This window comes from Hyla sarda, chromosome 3 (genome assembly GCF_029499605.1).
Source record: "Hyla sarda isolate aHylSar1 chromosome 3, aHylSar1.hap1, whole genome shotgun sequence".
NCBI lineage: Eukaryota > Metazoa > Chordata > Amphibia > Anura > Hylidae > Hyla > Hyla sarda.
This window is the reverse complement of record NC_079191.1, coordinates 157,528,185-157,543,330: the sequence shown is the minus strand read 5'-3', so window position 1 is coordinate 157,543,330 and position 15,146 is coordinate 157,528,185. Positions and strand designations below refer to the sequence as shown.

Below are 15,146 nucleotides of genomic sequence, written 5' to 3'. Positions count from 1 at the left end.
ACACACCCCACCAACTCCATGTTTCCCCATCCAGGTTTTAAAAATTCTAAAAGTACATTTTCCCTTGTTATAAGATACATGATGGCCCTGATTTACTAAGAGTGGAGTGTAGGTTTCTTTGTGTGTTTCAATTCCCTACAATTATTTTTCCACAGTATTTCCAAAGGTTTCCCTACATTTTGCACTTTTCCCTACATTTAGCTTTTTTTTTTTTTTACATATGCTCTGATCTGTGGGGTTTTCCTTAGCTCAAGTCTACTACGTTTTCTGTGGAAACCTTGGGTTGGGTTTTTGTGAAAATGTCATGAACACGCCGCTTTTCTGTGACCACACTCCCAATTCCTGACGGCCACGCCCCTTTTCGGGTTTTCTCAGTAAAATGGCGAGTTTTGTCAGGTTTTTCTCAATTCTGGCACAAATTCTGTCGCAATGCGCCAGAATCTGGTGCACAACCCGACAAAACATGTTGGGTTTGCAATAGTAAATGAGGGCTGATGTGTTCAAATTCTGTATGTTTACATTATATTAATTTGTGTCTCTTTTAAACAAACTCCGATATGTTGATTGTACTCGTTCTGCACCAGATGTCAATAAAACAAGTAAAACATATATGTATATATATTTATTTTGATTTAGCTTTAAGATTTCCTTAATCCTTTGAGAAATCCTAGAAGGAACATGGGAGCTCCTAAGGGATTATTTCATTTCCGCTCCTGTTGGTTTGTACTACGTATCTAGATTTCTCATTTTATTACAGATGTTCAGTTCATCACAGAGAATATCTCTGAATAATTTCAGCAGCCATGGAAATGGAGTCGAAAGGGCCTCGCAAGCAGGTTAGATGTAATTTATTTTATTTTTCGAGTAAAAGAGCCAAAAAGTTACCCTAGAACCGAATGATGGAGAAAACCGTCAAATTAAATTTACAAAAATATTAAACCCAACAATCAATTTTAAAGAGCATAAATGTTTCATGAATTCCATCTTTGTTATACCTTTTTGTGGACAGAGAATGCCCGCATTGCAGTACACAGCACCACCATGCAACGCCCCTCTTACTCATGTGTGGAGTACTGCTTACATTTTCTGTCCACAGAGAAGGTAAAGAAAAATAGAAAAAGGAGGAAATTCATGGAAATACAAAAATTTGTCATCTTTAAAATGTTTATGGTAGGGCATACATTTTTTTTGTCATTTTGTGTAACGCTAACGCATGGCATTTTTCTTAAAGCGCCCAAGATAGTAAAAAAATGTGGCTGTTATTTCACTGCTATATCGTGTTTTCACCTCTTTTCTCTTCTGCAGAATTTAACAATAATTTTCAGGTGTCCCTGAGCTAGTAGTTGGAGACCAGCTGCTATGTTGACTCTCATACACTGTAAACAAGAGAAGACTTAGCTCCCCTACTGAATATCTCCATAGCACTTTGCTTTGATCTAAGGCTGCTTCTAACTCCAAGTGCTATGAAGGGCATGGATAATACTAGAAGAAGTTTATTGGACCACCAGCTAACACTCTCAGGTTCCTGGACATCCATGCAGATACATTCAGTTTCCATGAAAAGAAAATCAGCATTGAACTCAAAAAAGCCATAAGGCTAGGTTTACAAAACAAGAAGGTTGTAGCAGCACTCTTGGTCAAATAATGGAGGCTCTTAGTGCACTTTTTGATCCAAACGTATCCCTCATCCACCACGCGGAGGTGGCCTCACTTCGAATAGGACCCTAACACGCTCATTCAACTCACCTCTGCTGGGCATATGGCCTCTGACTGGGTGACATTTAGGATCCACTATCAATTTAAAAAACCTCCTGTGACCAGGGAGGGGTGTACGGCTACAGAGGGTGCCACTCCCCCTAACTTGCACAGCAAAAAAGAAAAATAGCCAGCGCAACTACCTAATACATGGGTGCACACTTTTCTTTTTTGCAATAAGGAAAGGTTTCAACAAAGGTTTATTCTGGATTTTTTTTCTTTTCTTTTTTTAAAACTGCCACTGCAGTTTTGGAGCCAAAGTCAGAAGTGGATCCAGCAGGAAGGAAAAGTATACGTCTTTCTTTTATACTTCACCTTTTATTCCATTTGAATACACTTCTGGCTTTGGCTCAGAAACTGCAGTGGCAGTTTTCCAAAAAAGCTAGAGAAACCCTGTGGGGAAACCTAGCCTGTATGTTGTGGGTCTTTAAAGGGGTACTCCGGCGCTAAGACCTCTTATCCCCTATCCAAAGGATAGGGGATAAGATGCCTGATCATGGGGGTCCCGCCGCTGGGGACCCCCGTGATCTTGCACACAGCACCCTGTTACAATCAGTCCCCGAAGCGTGTTCGCTCAGGGACTGATTACTGGCGATCATGGGGCCGGAGCATAGTGACATCACAGCTCCGCCCCCATGTGACATCACGCTCCGCCCCCTCAATGCAAGCCTATGGGAGGGGGCGTGACAGCTGTCATGCCCCCTCCCATAGGCTTGCATTGAGGAGGCAGAACACGGGGGCGGAGCCGTGACGTCACAATGCTCCGGCCCCGTGATTGCCAGTAATCAGACCCGGAGCGAACATGCTGCGGGGACTGATTGTAACAAGGTGTTGCGTGCAAGATCACGGGTGTCCCCAGCGGCGGGACCCCCGCGATCAAGCATCTTAGCGCCGGAGGACCCCTTTAAAGGCATACTCCGCTGCTAGACATCTTATCCCCTATGAAAAGGATAGGGGATAAGATGTCTGATTGTGGGGGTCCCACCGCTGGGGCCCCCCCACGATCTCCCAGAGCACCTGACGTTCTAAACAAATGCTGGGCTCCGGCGGCAGTGGTCGTGATGTCATGACCACGCCCCTCGTTATGTCATGCCACTCCCCCATTCATGTTTATGGGAGGGGGCGTGGCGTGATGTCAGAAGGGGCGTGGTCTTGACGTCACGATCAGGGCCTATGGCTTCAGCGATCTGAACAAAAGTACCATTTTAACTACTCTTTTTATCCTTTCTCTTCACTTTCTCCTCCTGAGAGTGTTGAAGAAACTGCAGGAGGATGGGGGCCAGTGTGATAGCGGGGTGTTAAGAGGGCAGATGTTGTTACCCTAGGGGCAGATGGCATTAACCCCTAGGACAACGGTAGCTTTACTGAGGGTAGACAGTTGGTAAAGTCTATACAGTTCAGCAAGGGCCCAAGGAGGTGACCAGTGACGTAGAGACCTTAAGGGCTTGCTGGGACTTGTAGTAGGACTGGACAATTAAATGCAGACCATGCTGACTTGACAGATGACCGGGACTGACTTGACTTGACTCATAAAGCTGTAACTTTAGCTTACTTGAATTGATGGTGGCTGCAGGACTTGACTTTGAGGCCTCCACTCGGGACACACACACTAGGCACAACTGCACTGGACCTCAGCAAAGACTTGTAAGGAAAAAAGAGAGAGCTAACTCCACCCAGGGCTTATATTGGGAGACTAGCAGGGAGCCCATAGGTCACCCCTGGGATCACCTGGTCACTGGTACCTCCTGGGTAGCAATCACATGACATAACTCTTAAAGATGCAACACATTTTATAATACAATACACTGCAGAACATATGTACAGGGGGGAAACAGGTGCAAGGGGTCCTGGGGACACTGAAGGAGGCTGCCTGACAGCAAGGGTACGGGGTAACATTTCCCGTACTGGCAATGACGATAAGAAAAACAAGGATTGCACTCACCATCCAAAAGATTTTTATTCCATAGTGTCAGGCATAACAGGCTGGTGCAAGGGTGGAGGTAGGGGACCTGGCCGGGACAGACTGTTTCACGCCACTAAGGTGCTTAGTGGCGTGAAACGGTCTGTCCCGGTCACGTCCCCTACCTCCACCCTTGCACCAGCTTATTATGCCTGACACTATGGAATAAAAATCGTTTGGATGGTGAGTGCAATTCTAGTTTTTCTTATCGTCATTGTCTACACATGCTATTGGATTAATGCACCACCGTACCTAACGTCATATATCAGGAACTCCAGAACTACCCACGCCATACTTGTTGCCGTTTTCCTTAGTCTTACAGTGCCGGACTATATATTTTCTTCCTTTTTGTAGTCTTGCCGAATAGCTAGCTAAATGGGCATAGAGAAATAAGTCTGCCCATTAGCCTAGACATAGGATTAAAGGGATTCTCCACCCCTAGACATCTTATCCCCTATCTAAAGGATAGGGGATAAGATGTCTGATCGCCGGGGGGGGGGTCCCCCCGCGATCTCAGCTGCGGCATCAAAGACTTCCAGTGCACAGAGCAAACTTCGCTACGCGCCGGATGACTGGCGATGCGGTGCGGAGGCTTGTAGACGTCACCGTCACGCCCCGCTCGTGACATCATGACCACACACCCTCAATGCAAGTCTATGGGAGGGGGCGTGATGGCCGCTCCCATAGACTTGCATTGAGGGGGCGTGGCCGTGATGTCACGAGCCTCTGACGCTCTAAAGGAACACCAGGTGCAGCAGGAAGATCACATGGGGTCCCAAGCGACGGGACCCCTGCAATCAGACATCCTTTGGATAAGGGATAAGAAGGTCGGAGTACCCCTTTAAGTCAGGATAGCCTCAGTATATGTGAAAGAAATTATTATATAATTAAACCTTTTTTGCTTCAGGAATATTTACTCACATTGCTGCAAACCAACAGATAACTACTTATCTATTCTTTTTAGATATTAGTGTGCTTTTATATTGAGAAATAAATGGGCCCTACACTTTCAACAAAGTATCTTATAACAGAAACATTTATTTTTTCCACTTATCGAGCTTCTTTAGTGTTCCCACTTTTCATAAACCCATCAATCACTATACAAAAACTGCACATATTGGGGGACATTTATCATGTGTAGGTGCACTGACTTTAAACACCTATATGGATGGTGTAGCTGAAGTGTACAAGCACCAGATTTATTAAATGGTGCAGGGTCTGTGATAAATATGGGGTTAGTACACATTTTTGTTCAATTTCACTTCAGAACACCACTTTGTATGACCCCCATCTCTGTGATTTTTGTGCTACTTTTTTTTTGTGCGTTTTAAAGTCAGTTTTGTAAGCCAGGCCTGGGCTGGTGTATGTGTTTTTTTGTGTAATTGAGGGCTGTGAGACAACTCTATTTTATTTTATTATATTATTTTTTTTTGAAAAATTGCACATCATTAATCTCTGACCACTACAAAGTGAAAATGAAAAAAGTGTGTACCTAAGTCAGTTTAGGCAAAACCAGATAAAAGTCACAGTTTTTGTGAAAGTACAACATTTGTGTCCCACATTGTCTCCAGACGAAGGTCTGTGCTCTCCATCTGGAGGTCCCGATGTGCTAGCGTTCACTGCAGTCCAGCATTCTGCAGACTGTCAAGATAACTTGTGGCCGACACATCGGGAGGCCAGATGGACTGCACACATCATCAGGGGGCTGGCTTGTCAGGGAAGACAAGAAGAAGCCAAGTCCCCTGTGATCAGCTGTTGTCTCGAGCTGAACAGGATCAAGGGAAAGGCTTGAAACAACAGTCATCTATACCGCCGTGAATGCTGAACATGGGGAGGGGGGCACAGAAATGTAGTTTAGCGTTAGTAGATGTATGTTAGTGTAATGTAATCTAAGTTAAGTTAATAAATCCCTAAATACCGTTTTAAACAGAATGCACAAACATTTAATTTTTGTGTAATACACAAAAACTGTACTATTACATAAAGCAAATAATTGTAAACTTCAAAGTACACCACCTGAATGTAAGGTAAAATTACATTCTTTGGCCTCTGTTGGGAAATGGAGGTCTACAGATACAGTGGAGAAAAAAGGTATTTAGTCAGCCACCAATTGTGCAAGTTCTCCCAGCTAAAAATATGAGAGAGGCCTGTAATGTTCATCATAGGTATACCTCAACTATGAGACAGAATGGGGGGGGGGGGGATACAGGAAATCATATTGTAGGATTTCTAATGAATTAATTGGTAAATTCCTCTGTAAAATAAGTATTTGGTCACCTACAAATAAACAAGATTTCTGGCTCTCACAGACTTGTAATTTCTTCTTTAAGAGTCTTCTCTATCCTCCACTTCTTACCTGTATTAATGGCACCTGTTTGAACTTGTTATCAGTATAAAAGACACCTGTCCACAACCTCAAACAGTCACACTCCAAACTCCACTTTGGCCAAGACCAAAGAGCTTGAAGACCAAAGAAACAAGATTGTAGACCTGCACCAGGCTGGGAAGACTGAATCTGCAATAGGTAAGCAGCTTGGTGTGAAGAAATCAATTGTGGGAGCAATTATTAGAAAATGGAAGACATACAAGACCACTGATAATCTCCCTCGATCTGGAGCTCCACGAAAGATCACAGCCCGTGGTGTCAAAATGATTACAAGAACGGTGATCAAAAATCCCAGAACCACACAGGGGGACCTAGTGAATGACCTGGGACCAAAGTAACAAAAGCTACCATCAGTAACATACTACGCCACCAGGGACTCAAATCTTGCAGTGCCAGACATGTCCCCCTGCTTAAGCCAGTACATGTCCGGGCCCGTCTGAAGTTTGCTAGAGAGCATTTGGATGATCCAGAAGAGGATTGGCAGAATGTCATATGGTCAGATGAAATCAAAGTAGAACTTTTTGGTAAACACTCAACTCGTCGTGTTTGGAGGAGAAAGAATGCTGAGTTGCATCTAAAGAACACCATACCTACTGTGAAGCATGGGGGTGGAAACATCATGCTTTGGGGCTGTTTTTCAGTAGAGCGACCAGGATGACTGATCCATGTAAAGGAAAGAATGAATGTGGTCATGTATCGTGAGATTTTAAGTGAAAATCTCCTACCATCAGCAAGAGCATTGAACATGAAATGTGGCTGGGTCTTTCAGTATGACAATGATCCCAAACACACCACCTGGGCAACAAAGGAGAGGTTTAGTAAAAAGCCAGTCTCCAGATCTCAACCCCATAGAAAACCTTTGGCGGGAGTTGAAAGTCCGTGTTGCTCAGCAACAGCCCCAAAATATCACTGCTCTAGAGGAGGTCTACATGGAGGAATGGGCCAAAATACCAGCAACAGTGTGTGAAAACCTTTTGAAGACTTACAGAAAACGTTTGACCTCTGTCATTGCCAACAAAGGGTATGTAACAAAGTTTTGAGATGAACTTTTGTTATTGACCAAATACTTATTTTCCACCATAATTTGCAAATAAATTCTTTAAAAATCAGACAATAATTTTATGGATTTTTCTCATTATCTCTCTCATAGTTTAGGTATACCTATGATGAAAATTACAGGCCTCTCTCATCTTTTTAAGTGGGAGTACTTGGCTGACTTAATACTTTTTCCCCCACTGTAATGGTAACCAAATACATCAGGAGTTTTTCAAGTAAACATTACGGTGTTAGTCCAGTGTGAAAATATCCTTAAAAGTACTAGTATTTTTTTTTCTAATGAACTCAATAGAAGAACATCAAACTATGTACACATTTGTACTTGTTGAAAATCAAAAATGATAACCATTGGGGAGCATGTCATGGAACTGGAAATCCTAAAGATATCCTTCTGGTCAGTCTTATCATCATTCAGTATTGGATTGTTCATTTCAACATGCAAAGAATTGACACATAGAACATTATTTTCATTATAAAAAAATAATGAGAGTTTATCCAAGGCTTACAGGCCAGTTTTCTGGAGTTAAAGTTGTAACAATTGAGTGTTGCACAAACATTTATGACATTTATGAGTTTTCTTGTGTAAGCACTGGTAAATCCCCTCCTCCCCTGTGGAATTATAGATTTTTCTTTCTCCCCAGGTACACTAGGGAGAAAATTTATCATTCAATTTGCAAAAAAAAAATTTTTGTGCACAGATGGGACTTTGCCTCAATTTTGCCTCTCTGCGCCAATTCAGAGAATGATGATAAATTCCTATTTTCATTCTGTGGAAATTGGCTTAAAGGGGTACTCTGGTGGAAAACTGTTTTTAAATCAACTGGTGCTTGAAAGTTAAACAGATTTGCAAATTACTTCTATTTAAAAATCTAAATCCTTCCAGTATGTATTAGCTGCTGTATGCGCCAGAGAAAGTTATTTTCTTTTTGAATTTCCTTTCTGTCTGACCACAGTGCTCTCTGCTGACACCTCTGTCCATGTCAGGAACTGTCCAGAGCAGGAGCAAATCCCCATAGCAAACCTATTCTGCTCTAGACAGTTCCTGGCATGGACAAAGGTGTCAGCAGAGAGCACTATGGTAAGACAGAAAATAAATTCCACCGGAGCATACAACAGCTGATAAGTACTAGAAGGATTAAGATTTTTAAATAGAAGTAATTTACAAATCAGTTTAACTTTCTGGCACCAGTTGATTTAAAAAAAAAAAAATTCCACTGGAATACCCCTTTAATTAATCAGACACATTGTCCCAGATTTATTAAACTGTGTGAGAGAAAAAGTGGAGTGATTTTCCCATAGCAACCAATCACAGCTCAGGTTTCACTTTACCAGAGCTCATTAGCTGAGCTGTGATTGGTCGCTGTGGGAAAATCTCTCCACTTTTTCTCTAACACAGTTTGATAAATCTGGGCCATTGTATTGTTATCATGGACAATATTTAGGTGTTTGTGCAAAAGTACTGATTACTTTTTTTTATTTATTTGGCTACAGCAATGAAGGAGAAGATATTGTGGAGAGCGCTGAGCTTTCTGCGTGTCATGTGGTGTCTTGCTCCGCAGAAGGGTTATCTTCATCCTGATGAATTCTTTCAGTCTCCTGAGGTTATAGCAGGTATGTATTGTTTGCAAGTTCTAATTGTTTAAAGGGGTACTCCACCCCTAGACATCTTATACCCTATCCAAAGGATAGGGGATAAGATGTCTGATCGCGGGGGTCCTGCCGCTGGGGACCCCCGCAATATAGCATGCGGCACCCACCTGTTTCTTGTCCGGAAGCGCTGGAGGGCCTGGGTCGCGACCACTGGAACGGAAGTCCGTAACGTCATGACTCCGCCCAGGTGGGTGCCGCATGTTATATTGCGGGGGTTCCCAGCGGCGGGACCCCCGTGATCAGACATCTTATCCCCTATCCTTTGGATAGGGGATTAGATGTCTAGGGGTGGAGTACCCCTTTAAAGGCTTTGTGCACCTTAAGGCTAGGTTCAAACCTTCAGGTTTTTAATTGCAATTATTAAAAACAAAGCCAGGGACATTATTACGGTACATTCACACGGTGGTATGTTTGCTTGGAATAATTCCAGACAGACATTCTGTGAGCAGCTGGTGCAAAGACCGCTTGGAAAGGCGTAGTTTCCATAGACTGCAATTAATTTCTGAGCGGATTCTGCTGAAAGAATGAACATGTTAATTTTTTCAGCGCAGTCCAGTATTTGTATCCCAGCAGAATCCCATTAAAAACAAGCTAATTTGCGGCTGGGTCAAAATACAGGAAGTGAGGGTGGGACAAGCAGGGCTTCTGGTATTTTGTCCAGGCCGAGACACACAGGGACAGCATTGGATTACCTAAAATATACACATTTATTAAACATATACATATATTATGATCTACATTATATCAAAAGTTTCTGCAAATGACAGTTCCCATTTAATTCTAAGGGCAGAATTTACTAAGACAAGTGTTTTAGTTTATGTAGTTTTTTTCATTTTCAACAAGGTGTTGTCTCAGCAGCTCTTTAGCTCCTCCCTCTGTCCCGCGAGGACCCTTCATCCTCTGCTGTTTGAAAAGGCTTTGCTGGATGCTGTCTCTGAGCTCTGACCCACCCCCTGAGTGATGCCATCACATCTGAACAGCCCAAACCATCATCTCACTAGCCCACACAGCCCTGCCATACACACACATATATGTATATATATATATATATATATATATATATATATATATATGTGTGTGTGTGTTTGTTTGTTTTCACTTGTGGGGAAATAAAACTTTATTGGGACATTTATGGAAGAATGATATGACTTGTGATGAACAATCAATGCCACATGCAAAGGAGAAGACAGGGAATGAATACACCTCCATACCTTAGGAGTCTTAATAAATGTATAAATCAATTTTTTTTTTTAGGTGACATTTTAGATCTAGAAATTAACCGTCCCTGGGAATTTCAATCCGCCTTTCCCTGTAGGACGGTGCTCATACCACTTCTTACATCTGGAACAGCATTCTGGATTATTAACATATTCCATAGATTCTGCTCGGAGACGGCTTTTAGTCACAGCTACATTCTTCTGGTCCTTCCTCGTCTCATCATAACAATCCTCTCCTTTGTGCTGGACTATACAGTGCATCAGGTAGCTGCAGCTTGGGGCTCTAACCCATGGAAGGCTTTGGTTCTCCTGGCGATGTCTCCAGTGACCCTGGTTTTCTACACCAGGACATTCAGCAATGCTGTAGAGGGTGTGCTGTTTGCTCTGCTCCTGCTACTTATATCAACCGGCAAAAGTAACCCTGTAACTAAGCCCTGGAAAGTAAAGTCTCATCATCTTATCGGCCTGGTCTTGACAGCTGGCTTTTTTAACAGACCCACGTTTCTCTGTTTTGCTTTTATGCCAATAATATACTGGGCTGCCCAAAGTGGAAGCCCTAGGTCACATTTCTCACACACATCCACTGTTCTCACTGTGATGAAGACAATTCCTAGTACAGTTCTCTGCTCAGTCATTTTTATACTGGCTGATACCATATACTATACAGGACATTGGCCGCTCTCTATGAACAAGAAGGAAGGCTTTATTGAGCAACTAAAGAACAACACAATTCTAACACCTATTAATTTCCTGCAATATAACATGAACCCTGAAAACCTTGCCCAGCATGGAGTCCACCCTCGAATTACTCATATCACAGTTAATGGCGTCATGCTCTTTGGATTATTTCATCTGTCTGCTGTGTGCTCTGGTATAAACATGTTAAAAAACATGATACGGAGTCAATATACCTATGAGAAGCCTTTTCCCCAACAATCTGTTACCAGCTTACTGTTAATGTTTTACTTTGTACCAATTCTGTTTATGTCCATTTTTAACCACCAAGAACCTCGCTTTCTCATCCCCCTGATAGTACCATTGGTATTAATAGTTTCCAATTCTAATAGAACAATAAAAACAAAATGTGTTATTGTCTTGTTTAATGTCACTGGTGCCCTTTTCTTTGGCTGTCTCCATCAAGCTGGATTAATTCCTGGCTTGTTCCACATCCGGCAAATTGTGCAGACTAAATCCATCTCTGGCAACATGTCAAACCATCACACTGTTGTCTTCACACACACATACATGCCTCCATTGCACTTGCTGAACCTAAAAAAAGGGCAAAGATCAGTGGACATTATTGATCTCGCCGGCTGCCCTGAAGATCTCATGTGCCAAAAACTTAGAGACATACAAGAAGAGCTTTCATTTAGAAATGCACAAGCAATGGGAAGGACAGTGCATCATTTCATAGCTGTATTCCCTGGCACGATTACTTCAGTTGTGGAAAGTTGTAGATTAGCCCACAAAGCTGAAGCCTTGTTCACTCCACATCTATCTATGGAGGACCCTCCCAAAATTTCTCATTTACTCACAGGCAACTTAAAAAGTCAGTTATCAATACATGTTGTGGAGATTGATGTGGACTCGAGGGGATAGCATCAAGCAGTATTGTGCACTCGCCATCTTGGTGAAAAAGAATGTATTAAAAGAAACCGGTCAGCACATTTCAGAATGGTCATATTTGTGTTAGAAGTTTAAAAATGTATACTGCTATGTTTATTGCTGGTGAAAAGTGTTAAGTAGACATATATCTCTTACAGTGAGCACTAAACACACTAATTTTTTATACATATAGTCTTAACATATAGGTTGGTACAGGAGTGTTCCATCATAATATGGAATGACAGAATGGCATGGAAGTGTGTTTGGATCACCAATCTATCAATGTATTTTTGACTGTATTTTGTTACTAACTGTATAATAAAGCCCATTGGTATACACTAAGATGCTATGATTATTGGTATTAATTCATAAGTAACCTATTGAGAAGGCTGGTCTCACAGGCCGCGTAAGAGATCCATACATTTTTTCTGCATAGACTTCTTTTTTTTCTGCCTCCAAGTGGTCATTTGTATAATACAATATCATGAAACATATTTTAATTTTTTTGGTAGGACAAGTAGTAGGTTTATATTGCTATCAATTTATGGCTTACACTAGATCACTGGTATAATACAGGGTGGGCCATTTATATGGATACACCTTAATAAAATGGGAATGGTTGGTGGTATTAACTTCCTGTTTGTGGCACATTAGTATATGTGAGGGGGGAAACTTAACAAGATGGGAGGTGACCATGGTGGCCATTTTGAATCCAACTTTTGTTTTTCCAATAGGAAGAGGGTCATGTGACACATCAAACTTATTGGGAATTTCACAAGAAAAACAATGATGTGCTTGGTTTTAACGTAACTTTATTCTTTCATGAGTTATTTACAAGTTTCTGACCACTTATAAAATGTGTTCCATGTGCTGCCCATTGTGTTGGATTGTCAATGCAACCCTCTTCTCCCACTCTTCACACACTGATAGCAACACCGCAGGAGAAATGCTAGCACAGGCTTCCAGTATCCGTAGTTTCAGGTGCTGCAGATCTCGTATCTTCACAGCATAGACAATTGCCTTCAGATGACCCTAAAGATAAAAGTCTAAGGGGGTCAGATCAGGAGACCTTGGGGGCCATTCAACTGGCCCACGACAACCAATCCACTTGATGTGTTTCCCTCTTTATGCACTGAAGCTGGCACGTTACCTGAGTTTCTCCAGCAAGATGGCGCACCACCACATTATGGGTGTGAGGTCCGAGCATTCCTAGATGAACAGTTTCCTGGAAAGTGGATTGGTCATCGTGGGCCAGTTGAATGGCCCCCAAGGTCTCCCAATCTGACCCCCTTAGACTTTTATCTTTGGGGTCATCTGAAGGCAATTGTCTATGCTGTGAAGATACGAGATGTGCAGCACCTGAAACTTCGGATACTGGAAGCCTGTGCTAGCATTTCTCCTGCGGTGTTGCTATCAGTGTGTGAAGAGTGGGAGAAGAGAGTTGTATTGACAATCCAACACAATGGGCAGCACATTGAACACATTTTATAAGTGGTCAGAAACTTGTAAATAACTCATGAAAGAACAAAGTTGCGTTAAAACCAAGCACATCATTGGTTTTCTTGTGAAATTCCCAAAAGTTTGATGTTTCACATGACCCTCTTCCTATTGAAAAACAAAAGTTGCATTCAAAATGGCCACCATGGTCACCACCCATCTTGAAAAGTTTCCCCCCTCACATATACTAATGTGCCACAAACAGGAAGTTCATATCACCAACCATTCCCATTTTATTAAGGTGTATCCATATAAATGGCCCCCCCCCTGTACATTGCAGTGGTAATGTAGTGTATTGTACCTGTCAGCATAAGTATGTTCACAGTACAGAATTTCAGAGTGAAATCTCAGAAATTCCAGTGCAGCAGCTTTCTATTGTTTTCAATGGAATTCTGTTGCACCATTCACACTGCAGAATTTACACGGCAGACGTTCTACCATGGAAATTCTGGATTTCCGACTCATATTCATTCTTTCAGCAGAATATATTGCACCAGCCAACCTAGCAATGAACATGTTTATACTTTCATCAGAATACTGTGCACAATACTTTGCCGTCTATGGGGACCGGTAATGTCCGCGCTGTTCTAGCACCAGCCGCCCTCATAATCAGAGATTACAAACCGGATCTCCTAAATAATAATTTTTTTACTCAGTGTGAAAACCTCTTTTTATCCAACTCTTGCCGAACTGCTAAGCCCCCCATCTAATTTTTTTAGATGGATTCACCTCAGCCACCATGGTTGTCTCTGTTATGTTAGCTGAGCTTGTAGATAGAGATGGGGTCACATCTTGGTTGCTGGAGACACTAGCACCTAGGTTCATCCTCCTGAGGAAAATGTGTCTCTAGGATATTATTTTTTAAAGATTGATATGGCCTCTGGAGTCTCCTCAATGAGTGGCATGAGCCTCTATCTTTTCTAGCAGCCAGGGTGTACAGGTACGCCCTTTGTCCTCGTGGTTTTAAAGGGGTACTCTGGTGAAAAACAATTTTTTTTTAAATCAAGTGGTGCCAGAAAGTTAAACAGATTTGTAAATTACTTATTTTTAAAAAATCTTAATCCTTCCAGTACTTATCAGCTGTTGTATGCTCCACAGGAAGTTCTTTTCTTTTTGAATTTCTTTCCTGTCTGACCACAGTGCTCTCTACTGACACCTCTGTCCATGTCAGGTACTGTCCAGAGCAGGATAGGTTTGCTATGGGGATTTGCTCCTGCTCTTGACAGTTCCTGAGACAGACAGAGGTGTCAGCAGAGAGCACTGTGGTCAGACAGAAAGGAAATTCTAAAAGAAACAAACAAATTTAAAACAAACAAAAGAGTATAGCCAAACTGCTTAAATATTGGCCTCAATTATTAAAAATGTCTAACAGTAAGGCCAGACATTAGCTGGGAGTTAAAGTGTACCTGTCATTAAACACTTTTTATATGTATATTTGTAATAAACATTGGTTAAAAAATATGTATATTGTTAGTTGAAAAAAATGCTGTCCCTGCAGCTATTGACTTTGTGTCTCTGTGACGAGACCAAATACAGAAAGTGTTGGCAGGACAAGCAGGGCTTTGTGAAGGATCCTGGCTTGTCAATCATCCTGCTGTTTAAGCTTGGAGGTGTGCCTCACGCACAGAGCCCCGCTTGTCCTCAGTGCGCAGAGCCCCGCTTGTCCCCAGTGCGCAGGGCCCCGCTTGTCCCCAGCGCGCAGGGCCCCGCTTGTCCCCAGTGTGCAGGGCCCCGCTTGTCCTCAGTGCGCAGGGCCCCGCTTGTCCTCAGTGCGCAGGGCCCCGCTTGTCCTCAGAGTAGGGATCGACCGATTATTGGTTTGGCCAATATTATCGGCCAATAATCACGATTTTGGGCATTATCGGTATCGGCAATTACCTTACCGATATGCCGATAATGACCGCCCCCCACACCGCCCCGGCCCCATCATTGCCTCCCCACAACGCTACTTCTGGCTCCTGCTGCGTCCTGCGTTATGACGAGTGACGTGACCGTCAGTGCACACTGTGACAGCTCAGCA

The 15,146-nt window shown here is 42.6% G+C and overlaps 1 protein-coding gene across 11 annotated transcripts in view; it reads left to right on the top strand.

The window, feature by feature from the left end:
- Window positions 1-11,971, top strand: part of PIGZ (phosphatidylinositol glycan anchor biosynthesis class Z) — a 79,823-nt gene extending 67,852 nt beyond the window's left edge. For 6 of the 11 annotated variants that reach the window (XM_056565332.1, XM_056565327.1, XM_056565328.1 and 3 more), the window contains 3 exons: window positions 758-836; window positions 8,649-8,768; window positions 10,062-11,971. In XM_056565332.1, the coding sequence (XP_056421307.1) occupies window positions 758-836; window positions 8,649-8,768; window positions 10,062-11,623 (1,761 nt within the window). In that variant the 3' untranslated portion in view covers window positions 11,624-11,971. The remainder of the gene's footprint in view (window positions 1-757; window positions 837-8,648; window positions 8,769-10,061) is intronic. The other 5 variants (XM_056565335.1, XM_056565331.1, XM_056565334.1 and 2 more) reach the window with 1 other exon arrangement.
- The last annotated feature ends 3,175 nt before the right edge of the window (window positions 11,972-15,146 follow it).